This window comes from Rasamsonia byssochlamydoides (genome assembly GCF_041956645.1).
Source record: "Rasamsonia byssochlamydoides strain NRRL 3658 unplaced genomic scaffold VTN77scaffold_3, whole genome shotgun sequence".
NCBI classification, from domain to species: domain Eukaryota; kingdom Fungi; phylum Ascomycota; class Eurotiomycetes; order Eurotiales; family Trichocomaceae; genus Rasamsonia; species Rasamsonia byssochlamydoides.
Window position 1 is genome coordinate 697,685 of NW_027192386.1, and position 16,774 is coordinate 714,458.

At 48.9% G+C, this 16,774-nt stretch overlaps 6 protein-coding genes across 6 annotated transcripts; 4 read left to right on the forward strand and 2 right to left on the reverse strand.

Moving 5' to 3' along the window:
• Positions 1 to 99: 99 nt before the first annotated feature.
• VTN77DRAFT_4316 (uncharacterized protein) lies at positions 100 to 1,935 on the reverse strand (the record flags this gene model as incomplete). The annotated part of the gene is made up of 7 exons (XM_069420362.1): positions 100 to 287; positions 338 to 377; positions 427 to 524; positions 577 to 921; positions 983 to 1,369; positions 1,420 to 1,614; positions 1,671 to 1,935. 7 exons carry the CDS (start codon positions 1,933 to 1,935, stop codon positions 100 to 102), a joined length of 1,518 nt encoding a protein of 505 aa, XP_069281987.1.
• A 1,009-nt stretch (positions 1,936 to 2,944) lies between these two features.
• On the forward strand, positions 2,945 to 5,137 carry VTN77DRAFT_4317 (uncharacterized protein; the record flags this gene model as incomplete). The annotated part of the gene is made up of 8 exons (XM_069420363.1): positions 2,945 to 3,204; positions 3,264 to 3,274; positions 3,327 to 3,482; positions 3,551 to 3,808; positions 3,861 to 3,987; positions 4,037 to 4,121; positions 4,171 to 4,209; positions 4,262 to 5,137. The coding sequence occupies 8 exons, from the start codon at positions 2,945 to 2,947 to the stop codon at positions 5,135 to 5,137; spliced, it is 1,812 nt and encodes a 603-aa protein (XP_069281988.1).
• An 815-nt stretch (positions 5,138 to 5,952) lies between these two features.
• On the forward strand, positions 5,953 to 7,645 carry VTN77DRAFT_4318 (uncharacterized protein; the record flags this gene model as incomplete). The annotated part of the gene is made up of 6 exons (XM_069420364.1): positions 5,953 to 6,207; positions 6,258 to 6,289; positions 6,338 to 6,458; positions 6,513 to 7,017; positions 7,079 to 7,372; positions 7,434 to 7,645. 6 exons carry the CDS (start codon positions 5,953 to 5,955, stop codon positions 7,643 to 7,645), a joined length of 1,419 nt encoding a protein of 472 aa, XP_069281989.1.
• A 1,539-nt stretch (positions 7,646 to 9,184) lies between these two features.
• Positions 9,185 to 10,351, forward strand: VTN77DRAFT_4319 (uncharacterized protein; the record flags this gene model as incomplete). Its single annotated transcript, XM_069420365.1, has 4 exons — positions 9,185 to 9,337; positions 9,391 to 9,498; positions 9,547 to 9,920; positions 9,973 to 10,351. The coding sequence occupies 4 exons, from the start codon at positions 9,185 to 9,187 to the stop codon at positions 10,349 to 10,351; spliced, it is 1,014 nt and encodes a 337-aa protein (XP_069281990.1).
• Positions 10,352 to 10,494: 143 nt separating this feature from the next.
• Positions 10,495 to 11,232, reverse strand: VTN77DRAFT_4320 (uncharacterized protein; the record flags this gene model as incomplete). The annotated part of the gene is made up of 4 exons (XM_069420367.1): positions 10,495 to 10,530; positions 10,593 to 10,875; positions 10,939 to 11,070; positions 11,120 to 11,232. 4 exons carry the CDS (start codon positions 11,230 to 11,232, stop codon positions 10,495 to 10,497), a joined length of 564 nt encoding a protein of 187 aa, XP_069281991.1.
• A 4,359-nt stretch (positions 11,233 to 15,591) lies between these two features.
• VTN77DRAFT_4321 (uncharacterized protein) lies at positions 15,592 to 16,296 on the forward strand (the record flags this gene model as incomplete). Its single annotated transcript, XM_069420368.1, has 5 exons — positions 15,592 to 15,620; positions 15,675 to 15,714; positions 15,769 to 15,967; positions 16,033 to 16,187; positions 16,258 to 16,296. 5 exons carry the CDS (start codon positions 15,592 to 15,594, stop codon positions 16,294 to 16,296), a joined length of 462 nt encoding a protein of 153 aa, XP_069281992.1.
• Positions 16,297 to 16,774: the final 478 nt, after the last annotated feature.

Here is a 16,774-nt window from a genome sequence, read left to right on the forward strand (position 1 = left end):
ACTTTAAACAGCGCCAAGTTCATAAATTTTAACAAATTTCTACAGTATATACAACCTAGATATAACTTCATCAAGCATAAATCCCTTCCTGAGCTGCCGCTACAGCATCGGCTTCAGGTCATCCGCCACCTTGAACGGAGCGGCCGTCTTGCTGCGCACCTCGTCCACCGTCACTCCCTCGGCGACTTCGCGCAGGGTGAGACCCTCGGTCGGGCTCACGTCGAACACGGCCAGGTCGGTGATGATCTTCGACACACAGCGGGGACCGGTAAGGGGGAATGTGCATTCTGCAATCGTTAGAGAACAACTGCTTAATGTAGCGTATCAGTAGACTTACCGGGAAGGATCTTGGGATTGCCTTTCTTGTCAACGTGCTCCTGCAACAGTGTCAGCTCTGTCCATCTGCAGATGAAAGTCCAGACATACCATCGTGACCACCACCTTGGTCTTGCTGGGGTTCGCAACCAGATCCATGGCGCCTCCAATTCCCTTAACCTTGCCCGGCAGCATGAAGTTGGCCAAATCTGAGATAGATTAGTTTAAGAAAAGCCTAACAGTACCCAAGACAACACGCACCTCCGTATTGGCTGACTTGCAACGCGCCCAGCATGGTGAGATCGATTCTACCCGATCGGATCATGCCAAAGCTCTCGTGAGAACCAAACACCGACGCACCGTTCGCCAACGTCACCGTCTCCTTGCCCGGGTTGATCAGGTCGGGGTCTTCCTCGCCCGGGCGGGGATAGCCTCCCAGACCCAGAATACCGTTCTCGGACTGCAGAACCACTTCGATACCTTCCGGCAAGAACGCCGGAGCAATCAGAGGCATACCAATTCCCAGGTTGACATACATGCCGTCTTCGAATTCCTTGGCCGCCCGTTTGACAATCCGTTCGCGTCTGGCCGTCGCATCACCGGTTCCTGCACATCGTCAGCGAGATGACTTACGCGAAGGGGAAAAGTCCAAGGTGAATGAACCCACCAGCCTGGAGCAGGTCGTTGGGGTCCTTGGCAAAAGTGAGCTTCTCGATCTTCTTCGGTTCGGTGCTCTTGATCACTTTGTTGACGTAGATGCCCTGCAGATGGATTTCCTCTGGCCGGAGCTCGCCCACCTCGACGATTTCGTCCGCCTCAACGAAAGTAACCTTGGCGTTCTTCGCCATGGCCTCGTTGAAGTTGTTCATTGCCTTGCGGAACTGGCAGTTGCCCAGCTTGTCGGCCTTGTGCACCTTGACAAACGCGTAGTCGGCGAAAAAGGACTCTTCCAGGATGTAGGGTTTGCCATTGAATTCGCGAACTTCCTTGGGCTTGGACGTCTCGGCTACGGTGCCATCCTTGTTGTATCGCACCGGCAGCTCACCCGTTTGAACTGTTTTCGACGTCAACGCTGACCTGGTTGACCTGGAAGGGAGACCATACCGATGGTTCCAACCGCAGCCGGGGTGTAGAATGCAGGCACTCCAGCTGCACCAGCAGCGCATTTCTCCGCGATGGTGCCCTGGGGGGTAAGCTCGAGGGCCAGATCCCCTTCCAGGTACATCTTCTCAAAGACCTTGTTTTCACCGATGAAGGAGGCGATCATTTTACTGATCTGCCTCGTCTCAAGCAATTGTCCTATCAGCACAATGCGTAAGCAAGCTGATCGAATCATCGAGGATCAGGCTGCTCACCCAGCCCCACGCCCGGCATGCCGGCATTGTTGGAGACGACGGTGAAGTCTCGCAGGTCGGGTCGGTCGCGCACAGCATTGATGAGGGTATTGGGCACACCAGAGAACCCAAAGCCACCCACCAAGATCATGGTGCCGCCCTTCATTTCTTTAATCGCTTCCTGGGCGGACGGCACAATCTTGTTGATGGCCTGTCGCGTGGCGGTCATGGAGAAGTTCCGCCGCCATAGCGGGCGGAACAGCGGAGGACCTCCCTTGGCCTTCATCCCGAAGCAGAGACAGCAGCTTGCTGGGAGAAAGGAATTGGGAGGAGAGAAGGAAGGAAAGAAGAAGTTGTTGAGATGGAAATAATTCGGAAATCGGATCGGCCTGCGTTATTGGCCATTTGCTATGTCCTTTTCCGCGCGGGACGGACCCATGCATGTTTCGGCAAAGCGATCGGCTGTGGTACAGCAGAGTCAAGGCATTTTGATAGCTGTTAACTCCACAATCCTCACCCCACAGCCACCATTATGTTGACTGCATTGGCTTCTATGGAGTAACTTTCGGTTCGCAACAAGCATGGGCCCCACAGCTGCCCTTTAGCATGCCAGAAACAGTAATTTCTAAGAATCACTTCCACAAATCCTCTTACAGATAATCTTGGTTAGGTAAGAACACGACTAGAATGGTTTTTATTATTTTAACCAGAGCAGTTTACGTTCTAATCGGTTTGAGAAAAAAAAAAGGGAAAGAGGAAAAACCAAGAAAAAAAAGAAAGAAGGAAGGAAGAGAAGAATTTGAAGTAAATGCTGGTTTTCTTCCCTTTCTTTTCTTTTCTTTTCTTTTTTTTATCGACGTGTTATCAAGAAATTACGATGGTAGTTTTATACTTCATTATTTCTAGGATCTCTACCTGCCATTCGACTTGAAATGGTTACAGTCACCTGACATCCAGTCGCTAGGCGATCCTATTTCTCCCCGGAGGATTCAACCTGGTAATTACTCTCTGTACAGCTACACGCCAGGAGACCACCAGACAGAGAACTCCACATCAATGATGCTCCTCCAGTCTGAACAAGCCCAGTCCGGGGTTACCCCACGTTCTATCCTCTTTCCAGAGCTTCACCACACTGGAGGACATGCATGTAACCTACTTACATAGGTAGCTTGGTTACAGGATTCGTAGGCACAAATACAACGGAATTCCTCGTCCTACTCTCCTTGTCAATCAATCCCCATATCGCTTTCATACTTCTCTGTTTATTACTCTATTGACAGCAAGAGATTCACCCCATGGCCACAAAACCCGTCTCCCCCACGCCGTTGCTGTCTGAAAGGCATTCCGGGGTCCCTGCCAGACTCTACGACAAGGCCCAGAAGGCGAAATCCTTGATCTTCAACATCGCGACCAAAGTGCAGGATCGCCGGAAACGAGCACCGGCAATTCCCCAGGGCATCGAGAAGGCCAAGTTTCTCGAGGCAATTGACGAGCTGTCCAGACAGCTGGGGAAAGAGAATGTCGAGATTGTCGATCAGCCATTGAAGGATGGGTGGTAAGAAGACATTCATGTGAACTTTTCTTTCATGAACTCACTTTGGATCGGTCCTTCAGGTATATGGAACGTCAGTACAACCAATTATCACGGACCTTTATAGCAGTATATTGACGGCATAGACCCCAACACGCACGATGCCATGCACGTTCTCGACGAAGAAGAATTGGTGGCTTCCGCAGTCGTCTATCCTGGCAGCACCGAAGAAGTTCAGAAGATCGTCCTCTGGGCCAACAAGTACCGCATTCCCATCTTTCCCATTTCGATTGGAAGAAATCGTACGGACGAACTCTTTCTTTATTTCTCTTCTTTTCGAGTGTTTCATGACCTTTGCTTATCCTTCTAGTTGGCTATGGCGGTGCGGCTCCCCGGGTCCGCGGATCGGTGGTGATCGATCTTGGACGACGGATGAATAAGATCCTCGACATCAATCCCGAGGACTGCACCTGCCTGGTCGAGCCCGGTGTGACGTTCTACGCGCTGTATGAGGAGATCCAAGCCCGAGGCTACAAGCATCTGTGGGTTGATGTGCCCGACTTGGGAGGTGGCTCCGTCTTAGGCAATACGCTGGATCGCGGAGTTGGATACACTGTCTACGGAGACCGTATGTGTAGTCTTCATCATTGTCTCGGAAGACTCTCATATAGTTTATTTAGACTGGGCTTGCCACTCTGGACTCGAGGTCGTTCTTCCCACCGGCGAGGTCATGCGAACGGGCATGGGCGCCCTCCCGGGCAGCTCGAGCTGGCAGATTTTCCCGTACGGGTTTGGTCCATATCCCGAGTGAGTGTTGACGACGACTTTCTTGCGAGATACGCGCTGACGAAGGAAGTGGCCTGTTCTCTCAATCCAACTTTGGAATCGTGACCAAACTGGGAATGACCCTGATGCCGAATCCGGGTGGCTACGAGAGTTTTGTATGTTGTCTTCGATTCAATGATATGATCAGTTCTAACACTGATCTAGCTGTATACATTCCCCAACGAAGCCGATCTTGCACCTCTGGTACGTAATTATACGTAACGCAACGTTAGAAACCAGCTGAGCAGCTGGTCAGGTTGAAATCATCCGTCCGCTGCGAATCTCCAACATCCTCGAGAATGTCGCCCAGCTGCGACATGTCGTCCAGGCGATCGCCCTGACCGGCAAGCCCCGAAGCGCCTTCTTCCAAGGCGAAGGACAGATGCCGGATGAGCTCGCGCGGCAGATCGCCCAGAAGGAGCTCAACTACGGCGACTTCACCTGGCTGTACTACGGCATGTCCTACGGCCCGAAGGAGATCCGGCAGTACAAGCTGGACATCATCCACAAGGAGTTCATGAAGATCCCCGGGGCGCGCCGCATCGACCCGGCCACGCTGCCCCCGGACGACTACTTCTGGTCGCGCGACCGCATCGCGGCCGGCATCCCGGACCTGGAGGAGCTGCGCTGGGTGAACTGGTACCCCAACGGCGGACACATCGCGTTCAGTCCCGTGTCGCCAGTACGCGGGCCCGACGCGACGAATCTGTGGAAGATTGCGCGCGGGCGAGCAGCGGAGCACGGGCTGGACATCTTCCCGGCATTCTGCGTCGGGCTGCGGGAGATGCACCTCATCGTGGAAGCGGTCTTCGATCGCGACGATCCCGGGGCGCGACAGCGGGCGCTGGCGTGCATGCGGGCGATGATCGACGACGCAGCAGCGCAGGGCTACGGCGAGTACCGCACGCACCTGGTGCTGATGGACCAGATCGCGGGGACGTACAGCTGGAACGACAACATCCTCATGCGGTTCAACGAGCGGCTCAAGGACGTGCTCGATCCGAACGGCATCCTGGCGCCGGGCAAGTCGGGGATATGGCCGGCGCGGTATCGCGGGCGGCGGTGGGAGATGAGCGGCAAGGACGAGCGCAGTGAGGGAGACGGAGTGCAGCGGGACTCCACGAAGTTGTAACCTGGACTCATACAAGTATATCTCATCGAGGATGTTGAATTGGACACTTTGTGAACCTCTCTGGTAGATAGATTGAAGGAATTGAATTCTCCCTTCTGACGGCATACCAGGTACCTAGCTAATGTCACCATTTCCGTTTTGGGTATCCAGGAGGTTATTTACACTCAAGGTAGTAAGACAGCGACAACAACATGGTAACCACGCCCTCCAGATTCTTTTTTTTTAGTTGTTTTCTATTATTTTAAAAATTAAATTTTCCTTATTTTCTTCTCTCTTTCTCTAATCTAGTCAGTCGGTTAGTTACAATTGACCCGCAGTGAGTTCTAAATTAAAGAAGAAATTATAGAAGAAATCATAGAGAAGTCATAGAATAAATGCTAGAATAAATCGTAGATATAGAAACGACCAGTCTGTAGTAGTCGGGTCGCTTCAAATGAATTTCTTTTTCTTTTCTGGTTTGACTGTTAGTTCTGCTGCAGAAGACAATACTGTAATAATAGAATGTGGGGTCAAAAGGTGCCTTAAACCCACCTGCAGCTGTTCCCTAACAAATGAATTTAGTTAAGCCAATCCCCGAGTTAGTTAAAGGCTTCCATTGAGTTTGTGGGGCCTCCGCTCGGAGATCGCAACACCTACGGAGTAGTTAATACTCATTGTCAACACCGATGTACTCCGACAACTTCAATTGAAATGATGATCATTGAATAACAAGCATTGTCAATTGTCTTTCTTTTCTCGAATTTTGTCTGTCTTTGGTTGCTACGCTCTCTGAGAGAATCGGCAATAACCACCTCTAGTTATACAGGGTAAACAAAATGCGGAGTTCCCTACTACCGCTGCAGCGGCAGCTGGCAATTGGCAGATCCTGCTACGCAAGTGCTGCTGCTACCTCTCGACAATCGTCTCGCGGTCATGCCTGTGGCTGGAACAGTGCCTATCGCACATCTCGCTTATCTCCTTTTCGGAGAGGGATCTCCTCATCAACGCCAGCGGGTGCTGCTGCAGCCAGCAAGAGCAAGCTCCCGCTCGCAGGCATTCGAGTCCTGGATATGAGTCGCGTGTTGGCGGGGGTGAGTTGGTGACCTGCCTCTGTTCGAGAAGGGTTACTGACTCCCTACAGCCGTATTGTACGCAGATACTGGGTGATTTGGGGTATATATAGTCTATACGGTGAAGACAAGGCAACTGCTGACTCGTCAGAGCGGAAATTATCAAAATTGAGCATCCTGAACGAGGCGACGATACGAGAGCTTGGGGTCCGCCTTTTGCAGAATACAAGGACGGGAGAGAGGGCCCAGGAGAGAGTGCTTACTATCTTTCGGTAAGACACCAAAAGAGTGAGGCATAGATTACAGACATGCTGATAGATATCCAGGTCAACCGCAATAAAAAGTCGCTGGCCCTCTCATTCGCCCACCCCGAAGGCGTCGAGATCCTCCACCAGCTGGCCAAAGACTGCGACGTCCTGGTCGAAAACTACCTGCCGGACTCGCTCAAGAAGTACAACATGGATTACGAATCCATCCGCAAGATCAACCCCCGCCTGATCTACGCCAGCATCACCGGCTACGGCCAGACCGGGCCCTATCGCAACCGGCCGGGTTTTGATGTCATGGTCGAGGCTGAGTTTGGCCTGATGCACCTGACGGGCTCGCGAGACGGGCCTCCGGTGAAAGTAGGTGTGGCGGTGACCGACTTGACGACAGGGCTGTATGCATGCAACTCGATCATGGCGGCGCTGCTGGCGCGCGCACACACTGGCGAGGGCCAGCATCTGGACGTGTGTCTGAGTGACTGCCAGATCGCGACGCTGGCCAACATGGCCGAGTCGGTGCTGGTCAGCGGGAAGCGCGATTCCGGGAGATGGGGGACTGCCCATCGTAAGCCCTTACCACCGTTACCCTCACTGACAGGGGACATTCCATGCTAACGGCTGCACAGCATCCGTCGTGCCCTACCAAGGCTTCAAAACCGCCGACGGCGACATCTTCATCGGCGGCGCCAACGACCGACTGTTTGGGATTTTATGCGACAAACTGGGGCGACCGGAATGGAAGAGCGATCCGAAATTCGTAACCAACAACGAGAGGGTACGCAACCGGACCGAGCTGGAGGCGCTGATCGAGGAGGAGACGAAGAAGCGCACGACGAAGGAGTGGCTGCAGATTTTTGAGGGGTGTGGTCTGCCGTATGCGGCTGTCAACGATGTGCTGGATACGTTGAACCACGAGCATGGTATGGCCCCATCCAGACAGGAAGATATAGAGATGCAGCGACATGACTAACTCTCTTCCAGCGCAAGCACGCGGCATGGTCCAGGAGATCGAGCACCCCGTGTGCGGGCCGATCAAGGTCCTCAGCCCGCCGGTCAAGTACTCGAACGCAAACCCGAGCATCCGGTCTCCGCCGCCGCTGCTAGGCGAGCATACAGACGAAGTATTGCGAGAGGTCGTCGGGCTGAGCGAGGAGAGAATCCAAGAATTGCGGGCGAAGGGAGTCATTCGGTAGTTCGTTCTTTGATTCAGATCTGAGGCATTGTTGCATATGAGGCGTCTCTTTCAGCCATCTCTGTGATTTCGATGCAGATTTCTTTTTCGATTTGTTGTGTACTATATAGGCAGTATTTTACAGAGTAGACATATACTCCATACATAGGTATATGTACATATATACCACAGAAAGATCTCAACCCGGTAATTTTTTTTGTTTTACTTAGGAAAATCTCTAGTCAACTATCTTTCTTTGGTACCGCTACCCCGGGGAATGAATCTGAAAGAATCGAAGACGTTGCTGACTGACTGATTGTGATTTGATTAATCTGACACAGTCAGTATCAGGGGGATGTATGTATATATTATATACTATAGGTATATATTGTATGTATCTCAACAATCCTCTTGAGGTTAAGTTAAGTCGTCAGGAGTCAGCTTTTCAGCGATTTTTATCTATGGAGATGTGAGGAGGTGGAGAGCGAGCGTTGGACCTTCTATCTACCCTTCTATTTACGAAGATAGTGGAAAGTGGGGGAAAGGTAGGACCTCTCTCTCTTTTTCTTTTTTTTTCTTTTTTTTTCTTTTTTTTTTCTGTCTCTCTTCAGAAAAGGCTAACAACATGAGCATTTCGCTCAAAAGCAGAAATAGGTAGTAGGTGAGCTCCTCATAGTCAAGAAACTTAATAATCTCGAACCTACAGTAGATAGATAATAGCAACAAAGTATCTATCTATCTATCTGGTCCCCAAGACTAAGAATTATGTATGTGAATAATAATGGCAACAACTATTTAATTATTGTTCTATATTATTGTTCCATTAAAAACCGGCTATTGATTTCTTTATTGGAGAATCGTCATGCACACTACAGTACATATAAATTACGTGGCAGTCGAGAATCGAGATCTACCATAGAATCCGACGAAGATACTCCTTCTAATTAATATTATTTACTATACTAAGAGGTTTCTTTTGCTAAGGTTTCTTTTTTTTTTTAGCTTGGTGCGTGAACAGTTTATGGAGACTCCACATTTTGTGTCTTTCCAAGTGATCTTTCTCATCCTGAGAGAGAAGATCGGCGAGATGCGAGGTCATACTATTTTTGTCTCCTCTAGAAACGGTGGAAACGGCAGGATCATACGGTACCATACCGTACGGTACGGCCCGTCCCGTCGATCGCGAGAATCAACGGTCTTCTCTTCCTCTACGGAGTACTTCTTCCTCCTCTTCTTAGCTACCTTGGCTACCTGCAACCCATGGCCCCCACGTGTGTTCGGTTGATCTTAAAAACGCCACCCCGACAATCATCTACAATCCGACCAATCCCTGCTTCTGATCAGCCATGATGTCGCATGCTACCAGCTCTCGCATGCAGCGGGCGTGGAGCTGTTTGTCGACTGTGAAGTGGGCAGACAGTGCGGGCATCCGCCGGGACGAACTGCATGTGGAGTTCCTGCTGCTCTCAACTTAAATCTCGTCCACCTTCATTATTGATGATGTATGTCTTTTCTAGTTGATTGGTATCGAGGCATTGGCATTGCTTGGAGACAGCTCATCATGGCTCACCTCGTGCAAAAGCAAATCGCCGTGATTGTGTCCTACGTCGTGCTCAATGTCGTGAGCATTGTCGCCGTGGGCCTTCGTTTCTACGCCATTTCGCTTTTGCGTCGGCAGATCAAGGTCCATGATATCCTCTGTACCGTCTCGCTGGTAAGACCGCAAAAATAACGCCTGCAAGGACAATACTGATGAGATGACGACAGGTCGGACTTCTCGCATACAGCATCGATACCATGATAGGAACTATTGACGGCGGCATTGGGCTCCATATCACTCAGCTTACGATGCCACAGCTGACAATTGCATTGAAGGTGCGTGTGTTGTCAGCATGCAAGTGATCCCGCTGATGGATTGTGTAGACATTCTTTGCGTCCGAATTCTTCTGGTCCATCTCAATTGCCAGTTTTCGGCTGTCCATTCTTTGTCTCTACATTCAGATCTTCCCAACACCTATAATCGGCTACTTTGCATATGCCAGCATGACCATCGTCGGGCTCTTCTTCATCGGGAGTATCATCACCATTCTGACTATTTGTCGGCCCATTGCTTTTACCTGGGATAAGACGCTGCATGGCGTCTGCGGTGACGAGGCCACGGCCGAACTGGTCGCGGCATCATTCAACATGGTGTTGGATGTGGTGATTGTGTTGTTGCCATTTCCAGTCGTCTGGAAACTGCAGATGGCCAAGCAGAAGAAAGCGGCCGTGTTGGCTACGTTTGCCCTGGGCTTGAGGTAAGCCAGCTGCAACTGCCTGCAGACTCAGTCATGTCTGACGAGGATACAGCATCTCCGGGATCAATCTCGCTCGCATCATCAAAGTCCTGGACTGCAGTCTCCTGGACTTTACGTACTGCACCGCCGACAGCGCCATCCTCACCGTGGCCGAGATGGCCGTGGGCATTGTGGTCGCCTGCGTGCCCACGCTGGGGCCAGTGTTCTACCCTCACCGTCACGGCTCGCGGAATCGCTACTACAAGGCAAGCGACCTGGAGGCCAGCACCGACCACGTGCGTCTGCGCAACTATCAGAACCAATTCTTCGCCCGTTCCGACCGGGACACGAATGTCGAGCCGGTCGCCGCGGGAAACATCACTCCGCCGCTGCCGGTGAAAGCGGGCGAGATTGGAGTGCGGAGGGACTTTGAAGTCAGTTCGCAGCATTAATGACATGCCCGTTAGGGTTAGGGTTAGAAAGGATGGAGATGAAGAGACTCGAGGCCTAGCTCGTTATTCAGTATTATACCCATTTGTTTTTCTTATTCATATGGTTGACAGCAGTCGATCGAGTTGGCATTGACGACATGTGATTATTGACGAATGTAAGGAATTATGTCCAAAGAAACCTAAATAGAGGAATCTTTCAGTCACCCGATCCTATGGTAGAGGGATATAAGGCAAGGCATACCTTTTCGATCCACAGTGCAGACTTTCCATGCTGATTTTCCCACTCCGAAAGCGCCTTGCTGCGGTTGCCGGGTGGTCCCGGATCTCCCTTTTGGACCCCAGCGTACCAGTACGTTGTAACGTTGGGCTGTGGGCTGAGGTCTCCAGAACGATATGCCTTCACAGCAGCAATATTCGCTTTATTTGAATCGTGCGTATCAGGATTCGTAGCAAGGAAAGTTTTGAGAAATTCAACCTGATAGTAGGTAATGGGCTCAAGACCTGCGGGTTCAGATGGGGGAAAGCTAGGGCGAGTAGAAAGAAGCTCAGTGAATTAGATACCAGATGAGATTTGAAGTTCAACATACACAGGCCCCGGAGGAGTGAACTCCTCAATCCAATGAATCTGCTTCTGGCACACTTGTGCCAAGTCTGGCCGTTGTTCGCGCTGGTGGTCATCGAGGAGTCCACGCAATTCCTTGAGCTTGTTTTCTCTGAATCTGATTGTTCATGTCAGCCACTGTTCCCTTCCTTCAGCCCTGGACTTACCTGCTGTATTGCATTGGGTCGAATAGGGCTCGCTTGACCCACCCTTTATCGTACTTGTCCCAGGTAGCCTGGTCGACTTGCATGGCTTGTTTCCGATTTGCCAGATGCTCCATTATAACAACGGGAAATGGTAAAGTCGTTTCAGTTGGGCTGCCTAGGAGATGGTTCCTATGAGGTACATACCTAACCTTAGTAACTTGGAAGCGAAAACAGCCGTGCCTAAAGCCCTAATACTACATACTAGCCTGAATGAGTTAGGTTCTCATAGTCAACCAAGGTTCCAATCTGTCAACAGAGACGATGGAGTACTCCATACTCTGTGCCTAAGCATGTATGTACTGTACTGTGCATAGTGCATACCTACATGCAGATGGATAGCTAGTTTAATTCACACGGGTGTTTGTCGATCAGTTCCTTAGTTATGTAGACAGGGAAAACCGCCCTCTTAATGGAGAGGCTGGGACGAACCTTTGGAATCGAATCGTCAGTCTATTTTTGTCTGATTCCAGGCATGTATCTAATTCTGGGATCCTACCGGGGGTCTTAGCGAGAGTCCTAGGTTTAGGTTAGGGTCCGTACCGTAGTGGGTTGGCGGCAGTGGCTTACTTAGGCTTGCTGCTTAAATCCTGCTTACTACTTAGGGGCGGATAAATTAAACCAAATCCTTCGCATGCCTGTGATGCCAGTGCCACGCTGGACTTGCTACCTTCCAAGTTAGTTAACTACTACCTACCTAAAATAATACTTTCATCTAGTGCTACCTGCCCTGCTCACTATGGAACATGCATGAATTATTGATTGATTGTTAGACTTGGTGAAGATAGTGATGCTACAGATAAGCCTTAGCTAACTATCTAGGTAAGTTGTATAGTTGCATAGGGTCTGGAATTTAATTTATAACCACACACATGAACAATTTTTTAAGAGTGATTTCTTGCTAAATAAATAAAATTAAAAGACCTGAATGATTGATTGATCCTGATCTATTACAGTACGTACCTACTTCCTGAATAAGGAACTGTTGATTGGTTATTCCAAGTCGCTGTATGTGCTGTATTGTACCGTACTATATGATACAATACCCTACATACAATACGACTGAATGAATCCTTTGGCAACACCTCCTGTCACATGCGACCAACATACACACGAACCCTTTTCAATGGCATGGCATCATCCATTCTACAGATACGTCATCTTCTAGGAAAAAAAAAATCAACGCGCCGTTTTTCAATAGTTCGTCTGCTGTTGCCTGCCTGTCTGGGGGCCATAGCTGCCTCCTGCTCCCACTCAGCTCGGACCCTTGTTCGGTACTTCGACTGGGATGGCCCCATCCCCATCAAGCACGGATCAATCACCAGGATAAGTTCTAACCCGTAGGATTTGACGTTTGGATGGACTATTATTATACCTACCTACCTATCTAGGTAACTGGACGATTTACCGCATTTGGACAGACGTGAGTACATTGTCTCTTTTAGGCAAAAGAGTTACAGACAGTGATAACTAACCAATAGATGACTATTACAGAATCCTCTTGAATTGATATCTCACGGACCAGTTTTGTTTTGTTGTTACGGATATATCTGTATCTGGATTTTCCAGGGTCCTATAGTAGGAAAGAGAACAGTTGCGAGTCCTCCTACCCTTTGATGCGCAGGTTAATACTTTGATTGACCTCTGACAAGGTTATCAATCAATCGTCTTCGTTTCGTCTTCGCATCTCTACGACTATGTTATACACCTACCGGCTGTGATGCTCTCGCAGTGGCCACTTAGCCAAGTCAAGATCTACATGCAGCGGTAATTGCGTGCTCTCTCTGCAGGGCATATTTTTAGATCTGCCTACAGTATGCCTTTATAGGCTTCTCTATAGGCTTTCTATGCTTAGAAATAATTTTTCTTTTACATGGCAAAACGAAAATGAACACTAAGTGAGGGGCGGATGTGCATCTCAATTTGGCCCCCAACGCATCAGCATGGAGTACGGAGCACTCTGGGGTCCGTACTGTATACCCTGGACAGATGATGCCATCAATTGTCCCCTGATAAGATAAATAAATATCAAATAACAATAATGCGGCACGACTGCGGCACGACCTGACAATCATTACTGACCTTGACAGGGTTGAAATCCTGCGGGGTAGCGAGGGGCATCATCATCAGCTTCTCAACAAACAAAACATCCTTGAAGGAATCCCCTAAAAACAGAGTCCATTCTTCTCAGAAGTCTTCTCGAAGAAACAGCAACAAAACAACAAAAGAACTCTACATACACAACTCAATAACCAACCCATCCATCATCTTCATCTTCAACTTCATCTCCATCATGACCTTCAAAGTCCTCGTCATTGCCTACCGCAAACCAGGCCTTTCACCCGAGGAATTCAAGCAGCGCTACGAGAGCCATATTTCTCTCCTACAACGCCTGGCGGGACCAGACTTCCCTCTCAGTCACACCCGCCGCTACCTCGCCCGCACGACCGTTGAGCAGGAGGAAGCTGCCTCAGGCGCCTCCGAGCGCAACGCCAAAACGCCAGCCACTGTGCTTGTCGGCTCCCAGGCTGACTTCGACTACGATGCCCTCGCCGAGCTCACCTTTGCCGACCAGGCGGCGTTCCAGGCCTTTGCTGCCAAGATCCACGCGCCCGAGGCCGCGAAGCAGATTGCTGAGGATGAGGAGACGTTCCTTGATCGTGCCAAGTTGGGGGTTGTGGTGTTGGGGGATGTGATCGAGACGACGAAGTAGATTGATATACAATGCCTACGTTAGATACATGCCTACATACCTGCCTACTCAGGTAGGTAGGTAGCTGCTGCTTGCTGGTTAGTTTGGGTCTGTTTGTCCCTGAGCAGGAAATCTTTTGGTCGGTTGGCTGGCACTTGCTGTTACTGTCGGGAGTAAGGACGGACTGCTGCAGAAGAATATTATTCATTCTCATCACTCATTAGAATGTATAATCTCCTTACTCTGCTTGAGTTTTTTCTTTCTGTTTTTTCTCTTCTTCGCCACTGAGCGAGTTGTAGTTATGACACAGACAGATCCTCAACGATTAAAGTATGTATTAGAATCCATTTATATGCCCGTACCATAACAATAGCTTTTATAGAAGAAGAGCTGTCAACTTAACTTCAGATCGGCAGATAGAGGATATTAATGGATTGAACACAATCTGAGTACAATACTGTATTAATGTATTTACTTTATAAAAAAAAAATCCGATCCTGAGTTCTCCTGAGATTTAGAATCATTGTACTGTTCATGGATCAACTTCATGAAGCACCTTATCTTATGATGGTACGGACTATGGCCAGTGCATCTCCCTCTGTACATTAGTAGATGGTAATTACGATGGCTAATGGCTGTCTGTAGAGAAATATCATTTCAAGAATATTATTACAGACCAGCTTTAGCTGCTTGCCTCCCGTCATTCTAATCCACAGGAACCGTTACCCCATTATACTTAACGGGAAGAAGGTATAGACTAGTAGGGAATAATAATTATTATGACAGTAATAATAGACCTCTCTAATCTCTATTACTATACATTGATCTTTATAGGCAAAATGAATGGGATCTTATGGCGCAATTTGAAAGCCATCGTCGCATGATGATCTGCCTGTTGGAAGACTGGCAAGAACCTCCCCCAATAACTTAACAGCTCACTTAATGTTATTAGGATACTATCCATGAGAAGCTTGCCACAGTAATTGAATTTAGACGAACATGTCAGAGTTGAGACAAAGCTTGTTATTTCCTGCTGAAGCAAGCACATCATAGGGAATATCATGAGGACGTCTTTGAGGAAGTGCTCAACCAGAAGCCGTCACAGTCATAGTCAATCTAACACTCCATCTAGCACTTAGATAGGTTAAGGACCTGCTGACAAATCAGTGTACAAATCAGGTCTTAAGGCTACCTAATTCAAGAATTACTCAAATGAGAAACAGCAGATGAGCTGGCCTAGGTGCGGTCGCAGGCAACGCGGCGCGGAGTTTAGAAAGGCCTTCTGAATTTTAATTTAATTAGTTTCAAAATCGTGATATATAGCGCTTTAAAACACATAAAAAAAAATCATTGAAATAAGTCGCGAGTTTGTATGTAAATCAGAATTACTAATATTTCTCACCATACAGATTTTTAATCAGATAAGATAAGATTTCCACCAAGGGCGGTAAGTCATGTGATGTGGCGTAGTGTGGCAAATGGGGAGTACGGAGTATAGTACATGTAGGTGTCACGTGACACTGGCCCTTGATTCCGACTACGGTCACGTTATGCTTTCCGAGACAGCAAAAAAGTGATCCAACTCTTGGCCGACTTCGCTATTATCAACACCTTTCCTTTACCTTCAAGATAGCATTCTAATAGCTATCTGCCGCAGACCAAGCACTCCTGTGGTCTTCTTTTTCTTTTTATTTGTGACTCTCTCCTCGTTTTTTTTACAGACTTATTCTTGATTTTCGACACAATGGATCACTCGCGCGATCCCTGTCCCTGGTAATAATTTTCTGTATCTCCATCTCTAATTAATTACTGACTCGATGTGACAAGGGTCGCATTATCTGACTTTGGAGGAGCTTTCTGCATGGGTGTACGTTTACTCCAAAATTGGATTTTGATATATTTCGTCACTGACTCTGTATAGGCTATCGGTGGTGCAGTCTGGCACGGTGTTAAAGGTTTCAGAAACAGCCCCTATGGAGAGCGACGGATAGGAGCCATCACAGCCATCAAGGCGCGCGCACCCGTTCTGGGCGGCAACTTCGGCGTATGGGGTGGTATGTTCTCGACGTTTGATTGCGCGATCAAGGGAATCCGGAAGAAGGAGGACCCATACAATGCCAGTACGTCAGCTTCCGATCAGTTTGAATTTCGATGTCATGCCATATACTGACGAACTTCCTCCTAGTTATCGCGGGTTTTTTCACTGGTGGTTGTCTAGCGATTAGAGGAGGATTTAAGGCTGCCCGAAATTCGGCCATTATGTGCGCTGTTTTCCTGGCAGTTATCGAGGGTGTCGGTATTGGATTCCAAAGGATGATGGCAGATAACACAAAGCTAGAGGTGAGATTATCTCCCTGCTCAGCTTCGCCACAATGGGATAGTTCCGACTGACTCATGGCATTCAATTTAGCTTCCTCCTCCACCTCCAACAGAAAAGGCGATTGCTTGATTTCCCTCCTATCCTCTACGATCGTGATTTTTCTTCCTACACCCTTGTATCATATCATATCGACTCTCTCTTTTCCTCAGGTGTTGGGTCCGGGTCATAAAGTTAAAAAGGCATGGCGAGATGTTTTTGTTAGACACTTTTTTTTTGCAGTTGTTTAGATATATACTTTTCTATTCCACTCAAGATGGCCAGGTTCATGCTTCTCATTTCCTCTGTAGACTGGCTAATCGTGGTCGAATTTTCCCGGCTCACGGCCAACTGCGATAGGGGTATTATCATTATCAGGAACGTCTCCAAAGGAATCGGAATCGGAATTCTCGATCGATTTGGTCTCCACTGAGTGAGCGCTCTGGTAGGAGATTTCAACGCAGCCAGCGCTAGAGCGTTCAAGTTCGCACATCTCTGGCCGATGATGGGGAACTCCTGACTCGTTCCGGCTGTTGACTAAGTTCACAGCCTAGGAGTCATGCTCTTTGTT